Here is a 15352-nt window from a genome sequence, read left to right as displayed (position 1 = left end):
TTGATCAGGCTGATCTCGAACTCCCGAGCTCAAGTGATTCACCTGCCTCAGCCTCTCAAAATGCTGGGGTTACAGGCATGACCCACTGCGCCCGGCTACCATTAGTACTTTTAAAGTGGTTGAGGATTACTTCTTAGAGGAGTTTGGAGAATTGGAGGGAAACTGGAGCATCCTGGGGAAGGGGAGCTGCCTGGCTGAGTGCCATGCAGAGACAATCGCTGGCAGAGTCTGTGTGAGGGGATGAGTCCATGTGACCCACATCCTGCCTGCTGTGTTCTGGCTCCTTTAGCAGGTGCCCGTCACTGAAGTATCTGCACTTGATGCATAGCTTGTAAAGGAAGTCAAGGACATTTGTGATTCTCTGACTTCATCTTCAGCCAAGAATTGGTCTTCCTAGTCTGTGAAATTGTACTTTCTTTTTTTTTTTAGCCACCATCAGAGACTGATATGATGCCTGAGGGACCTTTTCCTGTCTGTAGCACTTTTGTACAAGAACTCTTTCAAGCCCAATACCGGTATGAGCAAATCAGATGTTCCCACTTATTTTGTTTACCTGACATAGTTCTGGGTGATTTTAATGTTGAGTGTCTTACCTTTTGTTTTAAAGATCTTCTTTGACGTGTCCTCATTGTCAGAAACAGAGCAATACTTTTGATCCTTTCCTTTGCATTTCTTTGCCAATTCCTCTACCCCACACAAGGTAAGAATGGATTTAGTAAAATGAAGACTGTATTTTCTTATTGTATTCCTTTTCCTCTGTAGGCTCCTATTAGATCTTCTTACTTATTTAGACAGGTAATGGGATTAATAATGGGATTGAATACAGTCATTGCTACAACCTTACAAGAATAAATGCCCTCCTGAGTTTGCAGGGTAAGCAGGCACATGAGGCAAGCAGGGGCTGTTTAGTCTGACCCGGTTTGTCATCCTCACATAGTATCGGGGGAGGGGGAGGGCTGTTGAGTGGCTTCAGGATTCTCTAGAGACCTTACTTTACATTTCTTGTTTCTTAGTTGCTTTATTTTGAACAATTTCTCAACATTTCCAGGAGTTACGCTGTTCTAAAGAAAATACAAAGCACAGAATCAAGTGTAGATATATTTTTGTTTGCTTCATAAAATGTTCATTTTGTGACGATGGCCTTTTCCAAAGATCTTGATGATTGTTTGATAGTTCTGCTTAGAGCCAAGTGAAATTTTTCCATTTGGCTTCAGAGTAACACTGTGGGTTAGCTTTAGATTTTTGTTGATTTCAGCTCAGGTTTATTTTGCATTTCTATGTTTTAGTTGAAATAAGTGACTAATGAGAAGATCTGACTTTGATCTGTACAGGCCTCTCTATGTCACTGTAGTGTATCAAGGGAAATGTTCTCACTGCATGAGGATTGGTGTGGCCGTGCCTCTGTCTGGGACTGTTGCCAGACTTCGGGAAGCAGTGTCTATGGAAACAAAGATCCCCACTGATCAGGTAATAAGTCTGCTAAGGCCCGTTACACATGAGCCACAAAAGTATTGCTTTCTGTTCTCTCAGAATTTTTTATAGTTCTTTGCCGAGTATGATTAGAGATTTAAAACCAGTTGCATTTAGAGTTGAGGGAAAAAAAAATCAAGACCCCAAAGAGTAAAATATATAGAGAAACTTTTCATGTTTCATGTAATTGTATATATAATTTTAAAAGGAGGCTGGGCACGGTAGCTCACGCCTGTAATCCCACCACTTTGAGAGGCCGAGGCAGGTGGATCACGAGGTCAGGAGATCAAGACCATCCTGGCTAACACGGCGAAACCCTGTCTCTACTAAAAATACAAAAAATTAGCTGGGTGTGGTGGCGAGTGCCTATAGTCCCAGCTATTCAGGAGGCTGAGGCAGGAGAATAGTGTGAACCCGGAGGTGGAGCTTGCTGTGAGCTGAGATCGCACCACTGCACTCCAGCCTGGGCAACAGGGCGAGACTCCTCTCAAAAAAGAAAAGGAGAAGCTGTGACTTTACACCAGGACCTTCTTGTAGCTTTGTTCATAAGGTATAATTACTTAACCCTTCTTAAATCATTCCCATGGATGTGTATGTGGGCAGTGGAGCGTCCTCGCAGCGTTTGATAGTCAAAGAGGCTTTGAAAACTTGAGCAGTGACACTAGAAAACCCCTTGTGGTGATAAGAGTGGATATCTTGCTAGTACAGTGTTCTATACGTAATAGATGCTCAATACGTTTTGTTTTTTCATTATGGCTGGACCAGAGTCTCTTACCTTGTTTAGAGAAGAGAAAGGAAAGTTGTGCCCATGCTGCTTCCCTTTTGGGATGCATGTTTGATAAGCAGTTATGTTGAAATTGACCAAAAATACTTTTGACCTGTTTGGACTTGACATGTTTCTGCATATAGCTTTTACTCAATTTGCTATTATTATTTTATTTGGAAAAACATTCCTTATTTAAGATTTATTAAGGAAAGATGACTCAGTAGCTAAATTGCTTTCCCTAGATAGTAGCTTCTGGAAGCTACTATGTAATCCCTGGAATAATAAAGGTGTTTTGTACTTTGGCCTTATGTGGCCTTATTTGGGAAGTTGCCACAGTAAAACAAATACAACCAGCAGTGTTACCCTAATATGGCAAATATCTCATATTTTTGTAGGCCAAGTACTGGCATGTTGATAAAATGTTCATATTATTTCCTACTCTGAAAAGCCCATTGGCTCTTTCTTCTTCTCAGGATGAGGGAAAGGCAGAAAGAGAGGGAGCGAGGCTTTGGTGGTGTCCAGGGCAAATCTGGTTGCATCTTTACAGCTTCCAGCACTGTCTGGCTCCTTTTGCTTGTGGTTTAAATTGGTGAAATAATTACAAGTTTGCTGTTGACCTCAGTTTGCTGAAGAGAGTGAATTTTATTTGCATGTTCACCGGCAGAAAAACAACATGATCATTAAATTCATTAAAAGGAAAATGTGTCAGGAACATTTTTGCTGGACTATTTGTGGAATATGCCACCAACCTCTTTTACCTGGTAGATCTGCAGAATGTTAGTGCTGGTAGAGGGGACCTCAGGGGTCCAGTCCAACTCTCTTATTTGAAAGAGGCTCAGAGAAGACGTGTGACTTGTTCAGGTTTGCAGGGCTGGTTGGTGATAGGCTGGACTGGAACCTGCACGCCCAGTCCAGTGCTTTTTCAGTAGACAGCGTGGCTGAGCGTGTAATAAAGTCTTTAAATGTCTCCAGTGTTCTCCTCTCCATCTTTTGTTTCTTTTGTTCGTTTGTTTGTTTGTATGTATGTATATATGTACGTATATATGTATTGATTGATTGAGACAGGGTCTCACTCTGTTGCCCAGGCTGGAGTGCATTGGTGCAATCATGACTCACTGCAGCCTCAACCTTGTAGACTCAAGCGATCCTCCCACCTCAGCCTCCCAAATAGTGGGGACTACAGGCGCATGCCACCACGCCCAGCTGAGTTTTGTATTTTTCATAGAGACGAGGTTTTGGCATGTTGCCCAGGCTGGTCTTGAACTCCTGGCCTCAAGCAGTCCTTCTGTCTTGGCCTCCCAAAGTGCTGGGATTACAGGCTTGAGCTACTATGCCTGTCCTGTTTTTCTGTTTTATTGTAAAATATTCAACCATTTCAGAAATATAACAGAAAGAGAAAGTATCTTATACTAGGTATCTTAATGCTAAGGGTTACTAACTTTAATACTATGTTATATAGTATTCATTTAGATTTTTTCCATGCATATATACATTAATGATTTTATATAAGTAGAATCATTTACACTTATTGTTTTTACCTTGCTTTGTATTTACTTAGATCTTTGCATGTTAGTGCAAATATATATAGTTCATTCTTTTTAGTAGCTTTATAATTCCAGTAAGGCTATACTACATTTAACTAGTTAGTATTTTTGACATTTGAGTTGATTTTTTTTTCAATACAAATATCCATGGTTTAGGCTTGAAAAATAGAAAACAAAATGATATAGGAGAAAGCCTCAGAGTCAGATGTGGACTCCGTCCTCGACATGAGGCTGAATCATTGTAGAACTTGAGGCAAGTCTCTTGGCTTCTCTCCTTTCAGTGAAAGTGGGGGTTAGACGTTATGATCTCCTGGTTCTCTTCTATACCAAAACTTAGAAGAACCCTGGAGTTAGAGTCATAGAGTTCTGACATCAGAGGACAGGTGTCCCTCAATGTCCATGGGATTGGTTGTAGGAACCCTTGCACTAGGATACCAAAATCCACGGTGCTTTAATCCCTTTTATAACATGGCACAGTATTTGCATAGAACCTAAGCATATCATCCTGTATACTTTATTTTTACTTTTTATTTTATGGATACATAATAGTTGTACCTCCAATATACTTTAAATCATCTCCAGATAACATAATATTTAATGCAGTGTAAATGTTATGTAAATAGTTGTTATGCTATATTGTTTAGGGAATAATGACAAGTAAAAGACTGTTCAGTATACATTCAATCATCCTTTTTTTTCTTCTGAATATTTTTGATCTGCAATTAGTTGGATCCACATATGTAGCACCCACAGATATGGAGGGGTGACTGTATATTGTTAATATAGTTACAGAGGATATTGTGCCTCCAAGATTCTCTCATTAAAGGCAAATAAAGTGGGCTCTGCGAGATGTTTCAGAGCTCTCTCAGACCACTGCCAGTCCTGATGGTCTGGAGAAGTTCCTAGAATTGGGAGATCAATTAGTATTGAATTTCCAGTTACCCAACTGTTTACATTTTTCCTATTTTTAGATTGTGTTAACAGAAATGTACTATGATGGGTTCCATCGTTCCTTTTGTGATACAGACGACCTGGAAACAGTCCATGAAAGCGACTGCATTTTTGCCTTTGAGACTCCCGAAATATTTAGGCCTGAAGGAATTCTCAGTCAAAGAGGTAAGTGAGCTCCTGTTTTCATAATGCCACCTGGGTTTGCAGGTTTAACTATAGTCTACCTTTTTAGATGTCTATTATATAATGATACACATTTTTAAAAAATTGTGGTAAAATGCACATACATATTTTTTTGATGGTATAATGGTAAAACTCTTATAGTAATATTTTCCTAGAAGAAGGCAACTCTTACTGTTTTAGGCAAAGATATGTCCATAGTTTAGTTGGGAAAACCTTATATTGAGATTCAGGACTGACTGTGACCTCCTTTAAGTAGCCTTTTTGGCATCTTATGGCATTCAGGAAGATATACTATGCCATAGTTGTATGTTTTTTGTTTTTCATTTTTCAGACAGAGTCTTGCTTTGTCGCTCAGGCTGGAGTGCAGTGGTGCGATCTCAGCTCACTGCAGCCTTAGCCTCCTGAGTAGCTGGGATCACAGGCACATGCCACAAAGCCTGGCTAATTTTTATATTTTTAGTAGAGATGGGGTTTCACCATGTTGGCCAGGCTGGTTTTGAACTCCTGACCTCAAGTGATCCGGCTCCCTCAGCCTCCCAAAGTGCTGGGATTACAGGCATGAGCCACCACATCCGGCCCACTATTCTGCTTTCTGTTTCTACAGATTTCCCGAGTCTAGACTTCTATATAAATGGAATCATAAAATAATATGGTATTTTGTGACTGGCTTTCCTTAGTGTGATGTTTTCAAGATTCATTCTTGTTGTAGCATGTATCACACTTAATTCCTTTTTATGGCCAAATAATATTTTATTGTTTGAATAGATCACATTTTGTTTATTCATTGTTCATGAACATTTGGGTTGTTTCTACCTTCTGGCTAGTATGAATAATGCTCCTGTGAACCATTCCACACAAGTTTTTGTGTGGACTTACGTTTTCATTTCTCTTCATACCTGGGAATAGAACTGCTGTGTCGTGTGGTAACTCTATGTTTAATCATTTGGGGGAACTTACAGACTGTTTTCCAAAGTGCTGCACCGTGTTACATTTTTATCAGCAGTGTTTGAGGGTCCAGTTTCTCTACATCCTCGCCAATACTTGATTATTATCTGACTCTTTAGTTTTAACCATCGTAGTGGGTATGAAGTGGTATCTCATTACGGTTTTGATTTGTGTTTGTGACTGACATGATGTTGAGCATCTTTTCTTGTGCTTGTTGGCCGTTTGTATATCATATTTGGGAAAATGTCTATTCAAATATTTTGCCCATTTTAAAATTGCATTGTTTGCTTTTTGTTGTTGAGTTTTAGGAATTTTCACATGTGCTGAATACTAGACCCTTATCAGATATATGATTTGCAAATATTTTCTCCCATTCTGTGAGTGATCTTTTAACTACCTGATGTCCTTTGAAACACGCAAGTTGTTAGTTTTGTTGAAGTCCAGTTTATCTTTTTTTGTTGTTGTTGCTTGTGCTTTTGTTGTCATATCTAACACTTTATCAAATCCAAAGTCATAAAGATTTACCCCATAATTTCTTTTAAGAGTTTTTTAGTTTTAGTCTTATATTATAGTTTTTTGAACTATTTTGAGTTAATTTTTTGTGTTGTGTAAGGTAAGGGCCCAACATTATTCTTTCATGGTGGCTGTCAAGTTGTTCCAGTTAACAGACTTTTCGAGCAGATGGGTAAACTTCCATGAATAGAGTAATTGAAATGGTAGAAGCCTCATTGGATTTTTCTGTAAGGGTCCAAACCAGAACCGTGGTCACCTTAGTAGTTGTGTTAGCGTAAGGGAGACTAGCACCTGGGCTTTGTGTCAGACCTGGGGAGACTGCTGCTTCCTAGCTTACCCAGTTTTTTAAAATTTTAGTTTCTTTACATGAAGTGCAGAGGAATAATCACTATAGTGTTGATGTCAAGACTGTATGAGATCAGGCACGTCAGACATTCCACAGGGACTGACTATACTAAGTCTTCAATAAATGAAAACTACTTTCATATTTCTGGTTATTGCTTCCAGTGTTCGTTACTGGTAAGCCAACGTTGAGGTGACCGTCTTTGCTCCAGCAATAAATGAATCAGTCAATTACAAATATTTTTGTGCACCTGTAGATAACTTCTGCTGTAATTAGCATGAGTGGTAAATATAAAATAAGTGTATTTTAGGTTTTTGGTACTATCCAAACAGATTTATTGAAGTTATTTAGTGAAGATAATGTGGGAGGTACTGATGACCACAAAGAAGACTAAGACCAACTCTGGCCTTCAAAAATTTCACCATTTAGTGACCTCTTAGTAATAGTTTAGCCTTGGTCAGTTTATGTAGGAGTATTATCCATGTTCCAAGTAAAGTATAAATGGAAGTATTGGAAAATGTTAGAGGGAGCCCCTAGACTGCTTGGGCTGGATCAGGGTGGTGCCACAGGGGAGGGGACAGATTTGAATGTAAAGGATGGGTGGGCTATCCAAGGCAAAGAAGTGTGGAAGAAAAGGCTTGCAGTTTCAGTAGGAGGGAGGGGCAGAGGCCAGAGGGAGATGGGCTAAGGAATAAGCAGAAGGCCAGACAGGGAGTCAGGGTGTGTTTTCCTCTTTTGACCTTAGTGTAAAATGCAGGTCGTAGATTGTGCTCAACCTTTAAAAGGTGAAGGGGCATTTTTTTCTGAGACAGGAAGAAGGGGGACTGTGGGTGAAGATGGAGACATTCAAGGTGGAGCAGAGGGAAGGCAAAGTGATTTGGATCAGGAAGACTTAATCCCAGCAAAGGAGGAGGCAAGGTCGACAGAGTGGGTGATGAGTTTGGGCACTTGAACAGAACAGAGGCGTGTGGATCAGGGAGGAGTGCAGCTGCTGCGCTGAGCCTGGGCTTGACCTTGAACACAACACCACCTGTGTTCAAGGACCCACCTGGCCCTCCCTCCTTGGTGTTTTTGCTGGGGCCTTTCTTCTGGCCACCTTTAAAGTTTGGAGTTCGCAAGGGTCCTGCTGTCATCCTTTGTCTTGGTCTTGACCCTCTCTTTGGCCTGTCTCTTGAGCACTCACGGTTTGAACTGCCATTCTTATATACCATCTATCTTTACTTATTACTTTCATATCCAGATGTGATGCGAAATCTCACTCCACATCCAGATGCTTACTACTTTCACCTCGATTGTCCACAGACTCCTCAAATTTTAAAACATAGTGTTCTGTTTTTTCTTTTCAGACTGGCTCCTTTCTCACATCCCTTATTGTAGTGAATGACACCATGATCCATCTAGTCTCCCAAGACAGATGCTTGAGAATCAAACTTCTCTTTCAACCTCACCCTGTTCACACCTGAACCCTTATTGTTCATTTTGCCTCCTAAATATTTTATACTCTTTTCTTCTGCTTCACTTGCCCTGTTGTTCTTATTTTAGACCATCATTCTTTCTTAGAGCAGAGTCTCCTGTCTGCCCTTATTTCGGTCCCTCTGCCAGTCCATCATGTGTCTGCTATCAAACCCTCATGATTAAGGGCACAGGTACAGTCTGGGGAGGAGTCGTACCTGTTCCATAGGTGTTAGGTGGATTTAAAGCAATAATGTATGTGTTTTCACACCTGTGGGGCTTTTGGGGTACATACCGGTTACTCTTTCTGAAATGTACTCCTCATCCCTTTTGGCCTGAGGAACTCCTTTCAGTCTTATCTTGAGCCCCGGAATCTTCTGTGACCTCTACTAACAGACTTGGCTTCATCAGCTGACACAGACCTTCTGTGCATACGAATATTATGACATCACATAGTTCCTAATATTTATTTGTATGTGTGTGTCCCCTACTAGACTGAGAAGGCTATGGGTTATCTTTCATCTGCCTTTCATTAGCCTACTTAATACCTGTCATATGGTAGGGACTTAATGAATGTTGATTGGATAAGTGAATGATGGTTTGGGCCAAAGAGATCAGTGAATGACAGAATTCAAGCACAGTTCTTCCTATTAAAAAACAAAGAAGAAAAACAGTGCTTCTTGAAAAAACTGCATGCCTATTGTTAACTTTTCATTTTGAAATAATTTCAGACTTAGAGAAAAGTTGCAAAAATAGTACCAAGAATTTCCATATATCGTTCACCCAGATGCTCCAATGTGTTAACGTTTTACTGTTTTATCACATTTGTTCTTTCTCTGTAATATGTGTGTGTTTATAATCTTTTTCTGAACCATTTGAGAGTGAATTGCAGATATATTAACTCTTTGTGCCTAAATACCTTATGTATTTCCTAAAAACAAGGATATTATCTTACATAATCTAAGTACAGTTATGAAAATCAGGAAATTAAGACTGGTACAATACTACAATTTTTTTAGCCTGATAATTTTTTACTAGTTGTCAAGTTGTTACTGCATGATCCACTTCCAGATGGAGTGAGCATCAGAAATATACCAGGCATATTGATTATATTATCTTGGACTTCTCTCCCGAATTCCAGATTTGAAATACTGTCATTTTACCTACAGACTTTATTGAAATTTTGCCATTTGTCTCACTATTGTACTTCATAGCAAAATTAAAAAAAAAATTCTTATGCAGGATCGAATATCATGGTTTGCTTGGTTGTCATTTCTCTTTGATTTCATGTGTCAGGAACAGTTCTTTAGTCTTTCATGACTTTGGCATTTTTGAAGAGTATGGGCCCTTTGTTTTGTAGAACATCCTTATTTTGGGTTTGACTGACATTTCGTCATCGGTAGATTCCGGTTATGTATTTCTGGCAGGAATACCATGAAGTGTTGTTTTGTCCTTCTCATGGCATCATAGCAGGAGGTACGTGACACCTATGTGTCCTATTGCTGTCAGTAACTTTGGTAACTAAGGCGATGTCTGCCGGGTTGAAGGCGATGTCTGCCAGGTTTCCCCTAGTACTAAGCTACTGTTTTCCCCTTGTAATTAATAAGCATCTTCTGGTGAGATACTTTGACAATATGTAAATATCCTGTCTTTTCTCAAACTTCTTTTTTTTTTAAATGGAGTCTCGCCTTGTGCAGGCTGGAGTGTAGTGGTGCGATCTCAGCTCACTGCAACCTTCACCTCTCGGGTTCAAGCGATTCTTCTGCCTCATCCTCCCGAGTAGCTGGGATTACAGGCACCTGCCACCACGTCTGGCTAATTTTTTGTGTTTTTAGTAGAGATGGGGTTTCACCATGTTTGCCAGGCTTGTCTTAAACTCCTGACCTCGGGTGATCCTCCCACCTTGGCCTCCCAAAGTGCTGAGATTACAGGTGTGAGCCACTGTGCCCGGCCTTCCTGGTGATTTTAATGTGCTACCAGGACTGTTAACCACTGGTTTAGGGGAGGGCAGAAAAACATTACTGTCAGTGCAGTCCTCTTCTTCATTATTCAGTTTTTGATGTTTTATGGCTCCCCTTGTTTACTTATACTTTTAAGATACATTTGATAATAGTTTTGTCAAGTTCCTATAATCATAATTTTAAGGTTGGGGTAAATGTATAGAATTAACTGGGAGAGGGTGGCATTTTTACAGGATTGCACTTGCTTACTCAGAAATGTGATATCTGCATTTACTCGCCTTTTTTATTCCTGGGAAAGTTGTGATTTTCTGCACCTATTTCAAAGTTATTCCTAGGTGTTTTATTGCTGTTGTGAGTAGTGACCCCCTTCCCACTCCCATTATGTATTTTGTTTTTGATTTTTAGAGACGGTCTCTAGGCTCTAGGTGTCACCCAGGCTGGAGTGCAATGGCACAATCATAACTTACTTCAGTCTCCATCTCCTGGGCTCAGGTGATTCTCCTGCCTCAGTTTCTCGAGTAGCTGGGACTACAGGTGTGTGCCATCTGCCTGGCTAATTTTTTTGTGGAGACAGTATCTAGCTATGTTGCCTAGGCTGGTCTTGAACTCCTGGCCTCATATATTCTTCTGGGGCAGGTTAAATTCCTGAAGGAGACCTTTCTACACTCCTTGTTGGAAGGTGGGGCCTGGTTGCCAGCACCCTAGGTGCTGAGTGACGGGAAAGAGCTGAGATGTTCGCTTACCCCTTTGTTTTAATACAGTGCCCTCACCTTCTCCTGGATTGCCTCCCTGTCCAGACATCCCTGTCTTTGCTGGAGTGGGAGGGGTATTTTGGCGTATCATGTTGGTAGTCATTTTCTCGTTTTTAAAAAATTTCAGTGAAATTTACTTAACATAATAACCACTTTTAAGTGGTCACTTCCATGGTATTAGTACATTAACAGTGTCAGGCAAATACTACCTCTATGTAGTTCCAAAACAGTTCCATCACATCAAAAGAAAACCCCATGACCATTAAGCAATTGCTTCTCATTCTCCCCTCCCGCCAGGCCCTGACAGCCACTAATCTGCATTCTTTTCTCTGGATTGACCTATTCTAGCTATTTCATATAAATAAAATCAATAAATAAAATCATAGCCACTAATCTGCATTCTTTTCTCTGGATTGACCTATTCTAGCTATTTCATATAAATAAAATCAATAAATAAAATCATATAAATAAAATACAATATGGGACCTTTTATGTCTGGCTTCTTTAACTTAGCATAATGTTTCAGTGTTCATCCATGTTATAGCATGAGACAGTACTTCATTCCTTTTCTTTATTTATTATTATACTCTAAGTTCTAGGGTAAATGTGCGCGCAGTGTGCAGGTTTGATACATAGGTATACATATGCCATGTTGGTTTGCTGCACCCATCAACTTGTCATTTAGATTAGGTATTTCTCCTAATGCTATCCCTCCCCCATCCCCCCATCCCCCGATAGGCCCCGGTGTGTGATGTTCCCCACCCTGTGTCCAAGTCTTATTGTTTGATTCCCAGCTATGAATGAGAACATGTGATGTTTGGTTTTCTGCCTTTGTAATAGTTTGCTGAGAATGATGGTTTCCAGCTTCATCCCTGTCTCTGCAAAGGTTATGAACTCATCCTTTTTTATGGCTGCATAGTATTCCATGGTGTATATGTGCCACATTTTCTTAATCCAGTCTATCATTGATGGACATTTAGGTTGGTTCCACGTCTTTGCTATTGTGAATAGTGCCACAGTAAACATACATGTGCATGTGTCTTTAGAGCAGCATGATTTATAATCCTTTGGGTGTATACTCAGCAATGGGATTGCTGGGTCAAATGGTAATTCTAGTTCTAGATCCTTGAGGAATTGCTACACTGTCTTCCATAATGGTTAAACTAATGTACACTCCCACCAGCAGTGTAAAAGTGTTCCTGTTTCTCCACAGCCTCTCCAGCATCTGTTGTTTCCTGACTTTTTAATGATTGCCATTCCAGTTGGTGTGAGATGGTATCTCATTGTGGTTTTGATTTGCATTTCTCTCATGACCTGTGATGATGAGCATTTTTTCATGTGTCTGTTGGCTGCATAAATGTCTTCTTTTGAGAAATGTCTGTTCATATCCTTTGCCCACTTTTTGATGGGGTTGTTTTTTTCTTGTAAATTTATTTGAGTTCTTTGTAGATTCTGGATATTAGCCCTTTGTCAGATGGGTAGATTGCAAAAATTTTCTCCCATTCTGTAGGTTGCTGTTCACTCTGATGGTATTTCTTTTGCCATGCAGAAACTCTTTAGTTTAATTAGATCCCATTTGTCAATTTTGGCTTTTGTTGCCTTTGCTTTTGGTGTTTTAGTCGTGAAGTCCTTCCTCATGCCTGTGTCCCTAAGGGTATTGCTTAGGTTTTCTTCTAGGGTTTTTATGGTTCTAGGTCTAAGATATAAGTCTTTAATCCACCTTGAATTAATTTTTGAATAAGGTATAAGGAAGATATCCAGTTTCAGCTTTCTACATATGGCTAGCCAGTTTTCCCAGTACCATTTATTAAATAGGGAATCCTTTCCCCATTTCTTGTTTTTGTCAGGTTTGTCAAAGATCAGATAGTTGTAGATGTGTGGTGTTATTTCTGAGGCCTCTGTTCTGTTCCATTGGTCTATATATCTGTTTTGGTACCAGTACCATGCTGTTTTGGTTACTGTAGCCTTGTATTATAGTTTGAAGTTAGGTAGCGTGATGCCTCCAGCTTTGTTCTTTTTGCTTAGGATTGTCTTGGCAGTGCGGGCTCTTTTTTGGTTCCATCTGAACTTTAAAGTCGTTTTTTCCAATTCTGTGAAGAAAGTCATTGGTAGCTTGATGGGGATGACATTGAATCTGTAAATTACCTTGGGCAGTATGGCCATTTTTATGATATTGATTTTTCCTATCCATGAGCATGGAATGTTCCATTTGTTTGTGTCCTCTTTTATTTCATTGAGCAATGGTTTGTAGTTCTCCTTGAAGAGGTCCTTCACATCCCTTGTAAGTTGAATTCCTAGGTATTTTATTCTATTTGAAGCAGTTGTGAATGGGAGTTCACTCATGATTTAGCTGTTTGTCTGTTATTGGTGTATAGGAATGCTTGTGATTTTTTGCACATTGATTTTGTATCCTGAGACTTTGCTGAAGTCGCTTATCAGCTTAAGGAGATTTTGGGCTGAGACAATGGAGTTTTCTAAATATACAATCATGTTATCTGCAAACAGAGACAATTTGATTTCCTCTTTTCATAATTGAATACCCTTTATTTCTTTCTCTTGCCTGATTGCCCTGGCCAGAGCTTCCAACACTATATTTAATAGGAGTGGTAAGAGAGGGCATCCTTGTCTTGTGCTGGTTTTCAAAGGGAATGCTTCCCATGTTTTGCCCATTCAGTATGATATTGCTGTGGGCTCGTATTATTTAGAGTTATGTCCCTTCAATGCCTAGTTTATTGAGAGTTTTTAGCATGCAGGGCTAAAAACTTGAATTTTTAGCTTGAATTTTGTCAACGGCCTTTTCTGCATCTATTGAGATAATCATATGGTTTTTGTCGTTGGTTCTGTTTTTGTGATGGATTATGTTTATTGATTTGCGTATGTTGAACCAGCCTTGCATTCTAGGGATGAAGCCAACTTGATCGTGGTGGATAAGCTTTTTGATGTGCTGCTGGATTCGGTTTGCCAGTATTTTATTGAGGATTTTCACATCGATGTTCACCAGGGATATTAGTCTAAAATTCTTTTATTTGTGGTGTCTCTGCCAGGCTTTGGTATCAGGGTGATGCTGGCCTCATAAAATGACTTAGGGAGGATTCCCTCTTTTTCTGTTGATTGGGATGGTTTCAGAGGAATGGTACCAGCTCCTAGAATTCGGCTGTGAATCCATCTGGTCCTGGACTCTTTTTGGTTAGTAGGCTATTAATTATTGCCTCAATTTCAGAGCCTGTTATTGGTCTATTCAGAGATTCAACTTCTTCCTGGTTTAGTCTTGGGAAGGTGTATGTGTCCAGGAATTTATCCATTTCTTCTAGATTTTCTAGTTTATTTGTGTAGAGGCGTTTATAGTATTCTCTAATGGTAGTTTGTATTTCTGTGGCATCAGTGGTGATATCTCCTTTATCATTTTTTATTGCGTCTATTTGATTCTTCTCTCTTTTCTTCATTAGTCTTGCTAGCGGTCTATCAATTTTGTTGATCTTTTCAAAAAACCAGCTCCTGGATTCTTTTATTTTTTTGAAGGTTTTTTTGTGTCTCTATCTCTTTCAGTTCTGCTCTGATTTTAGTTATTTCTTGCCTTCTGCTAGCTTTTGAATTTGTTTGCTCTTGCTTCTCTAGTTCTTTTAATTGTGATGTTAGGGTGTCGATTTTAGATTTTTCCTGCTTTCTCTTGTGGGCATTTAGTGCTATAAATTTCCCTCTACACACTGCTTTAAATGTGTCCCAGAGATTCTGGTATGTTGTGTTTTTGTTCTCATTGGTTTCAAAGAACATCTTTATTTCTGCCTTCATTTCGTTATTTACCCAGTAGTCATTCAGGAGCAGGTTCTTCAGTATCCATGTAGTTGTGCAATTTTGAGTGAGTTTCTTAATCCTGAGTTCTAATTTGATTGCACTGTGGTCTGAGAGACAGTTTGTTGTGATCTCTGTTCTTTTACATTTGCTGAGGAGTGCTTCTAATTATGTGGTCAGTTTTAGAATAAGTGCGATGTGGTGCTGAGAAGAATATATATTCTGTTGATTGTGGGTGGAGAGTTCTGTAGATGTCTATTATGTCTGCTTGGTGCAGAGCTGAGTTCAAGTCCTGGATATCCTTGTTAATCTTCTGTCTCGTTGATCTGTCTAATATTGACAGTGGGGTGTTAATGTCTCCCATTATTATTGTGTGGGAGTCTAAGTGTCTTTGTAGGTCTCTAAGGACTTGCTTTATGAATCTGGGTGCTCCTGTATTGGGTGCATATATATTTAGGATAGTTAGCTCTTCTTGTTGAATTGATCCCTATACCATTATGTAATGGCCTTCTTTGTCTCTTTTGATCTTTGTTGGTTTAAAGTCTGTTTTATCAGAGACTAGGATTGCAGCCCTTGCTTTTTTTTGCTTTCCATTTGCTTGGTAGATCTTCCTCCATGCCTTTATTTTGAGCCTGTATGTGTCTCTGCGTGTGAGATGGGTCTCCTGAATACAGCACACTGAT

At 39.6% G+C, this 15352-nt stretch overlaps 1 protein-coding gene across 1 annotated transcript in view; it reads left to right on the top strand.

The window, feature by feature from the left end:
* USP31 (ubiquitin specific peptidase 31) overlaps positions 1–15352 on the top strand; it is a 101619-nt gene that overhangs the window by 51767 nt on the left and 34500 nt on the right. Inside the window, exons 3-6 of the mRNA XM_007987866.3 lie at positions 430–515; positions 608–700; positions 1332–1467; positions 4752–4896. Of these exons, the coding sequence (XP_007986057.3) occupies positions 430–515; positions 608–700; positions 1332–1467; positions 4752–4896 (460 nt within the window). The remainder of the gene's footprint in view (positions 1–429; positions 516–607; positions 701–1331; positions 1468–4751; positions 4897–15352) is intronic.

The sequence above is a fragment of the Chlorocebus sabaeus genome, chromosome 5 (genome assembly GCF_047675955.1).
Source record: "Chlorocebus sabaeus isolate Y175 chromosome 5, mChlSab1.0.hap1, whole genome shotgun sequence".
Classification (NCBI taxonomy): domain Eukaryota; kingdom Metazoa; phylum Chordata; class Mammalia; order Primates; family Cercopithecidae; genus Chlorocebus; species Chlorocebus sabaeus.
This window is presented reverse-complemented; position numbering and strand designations above follow the sequence as displayed.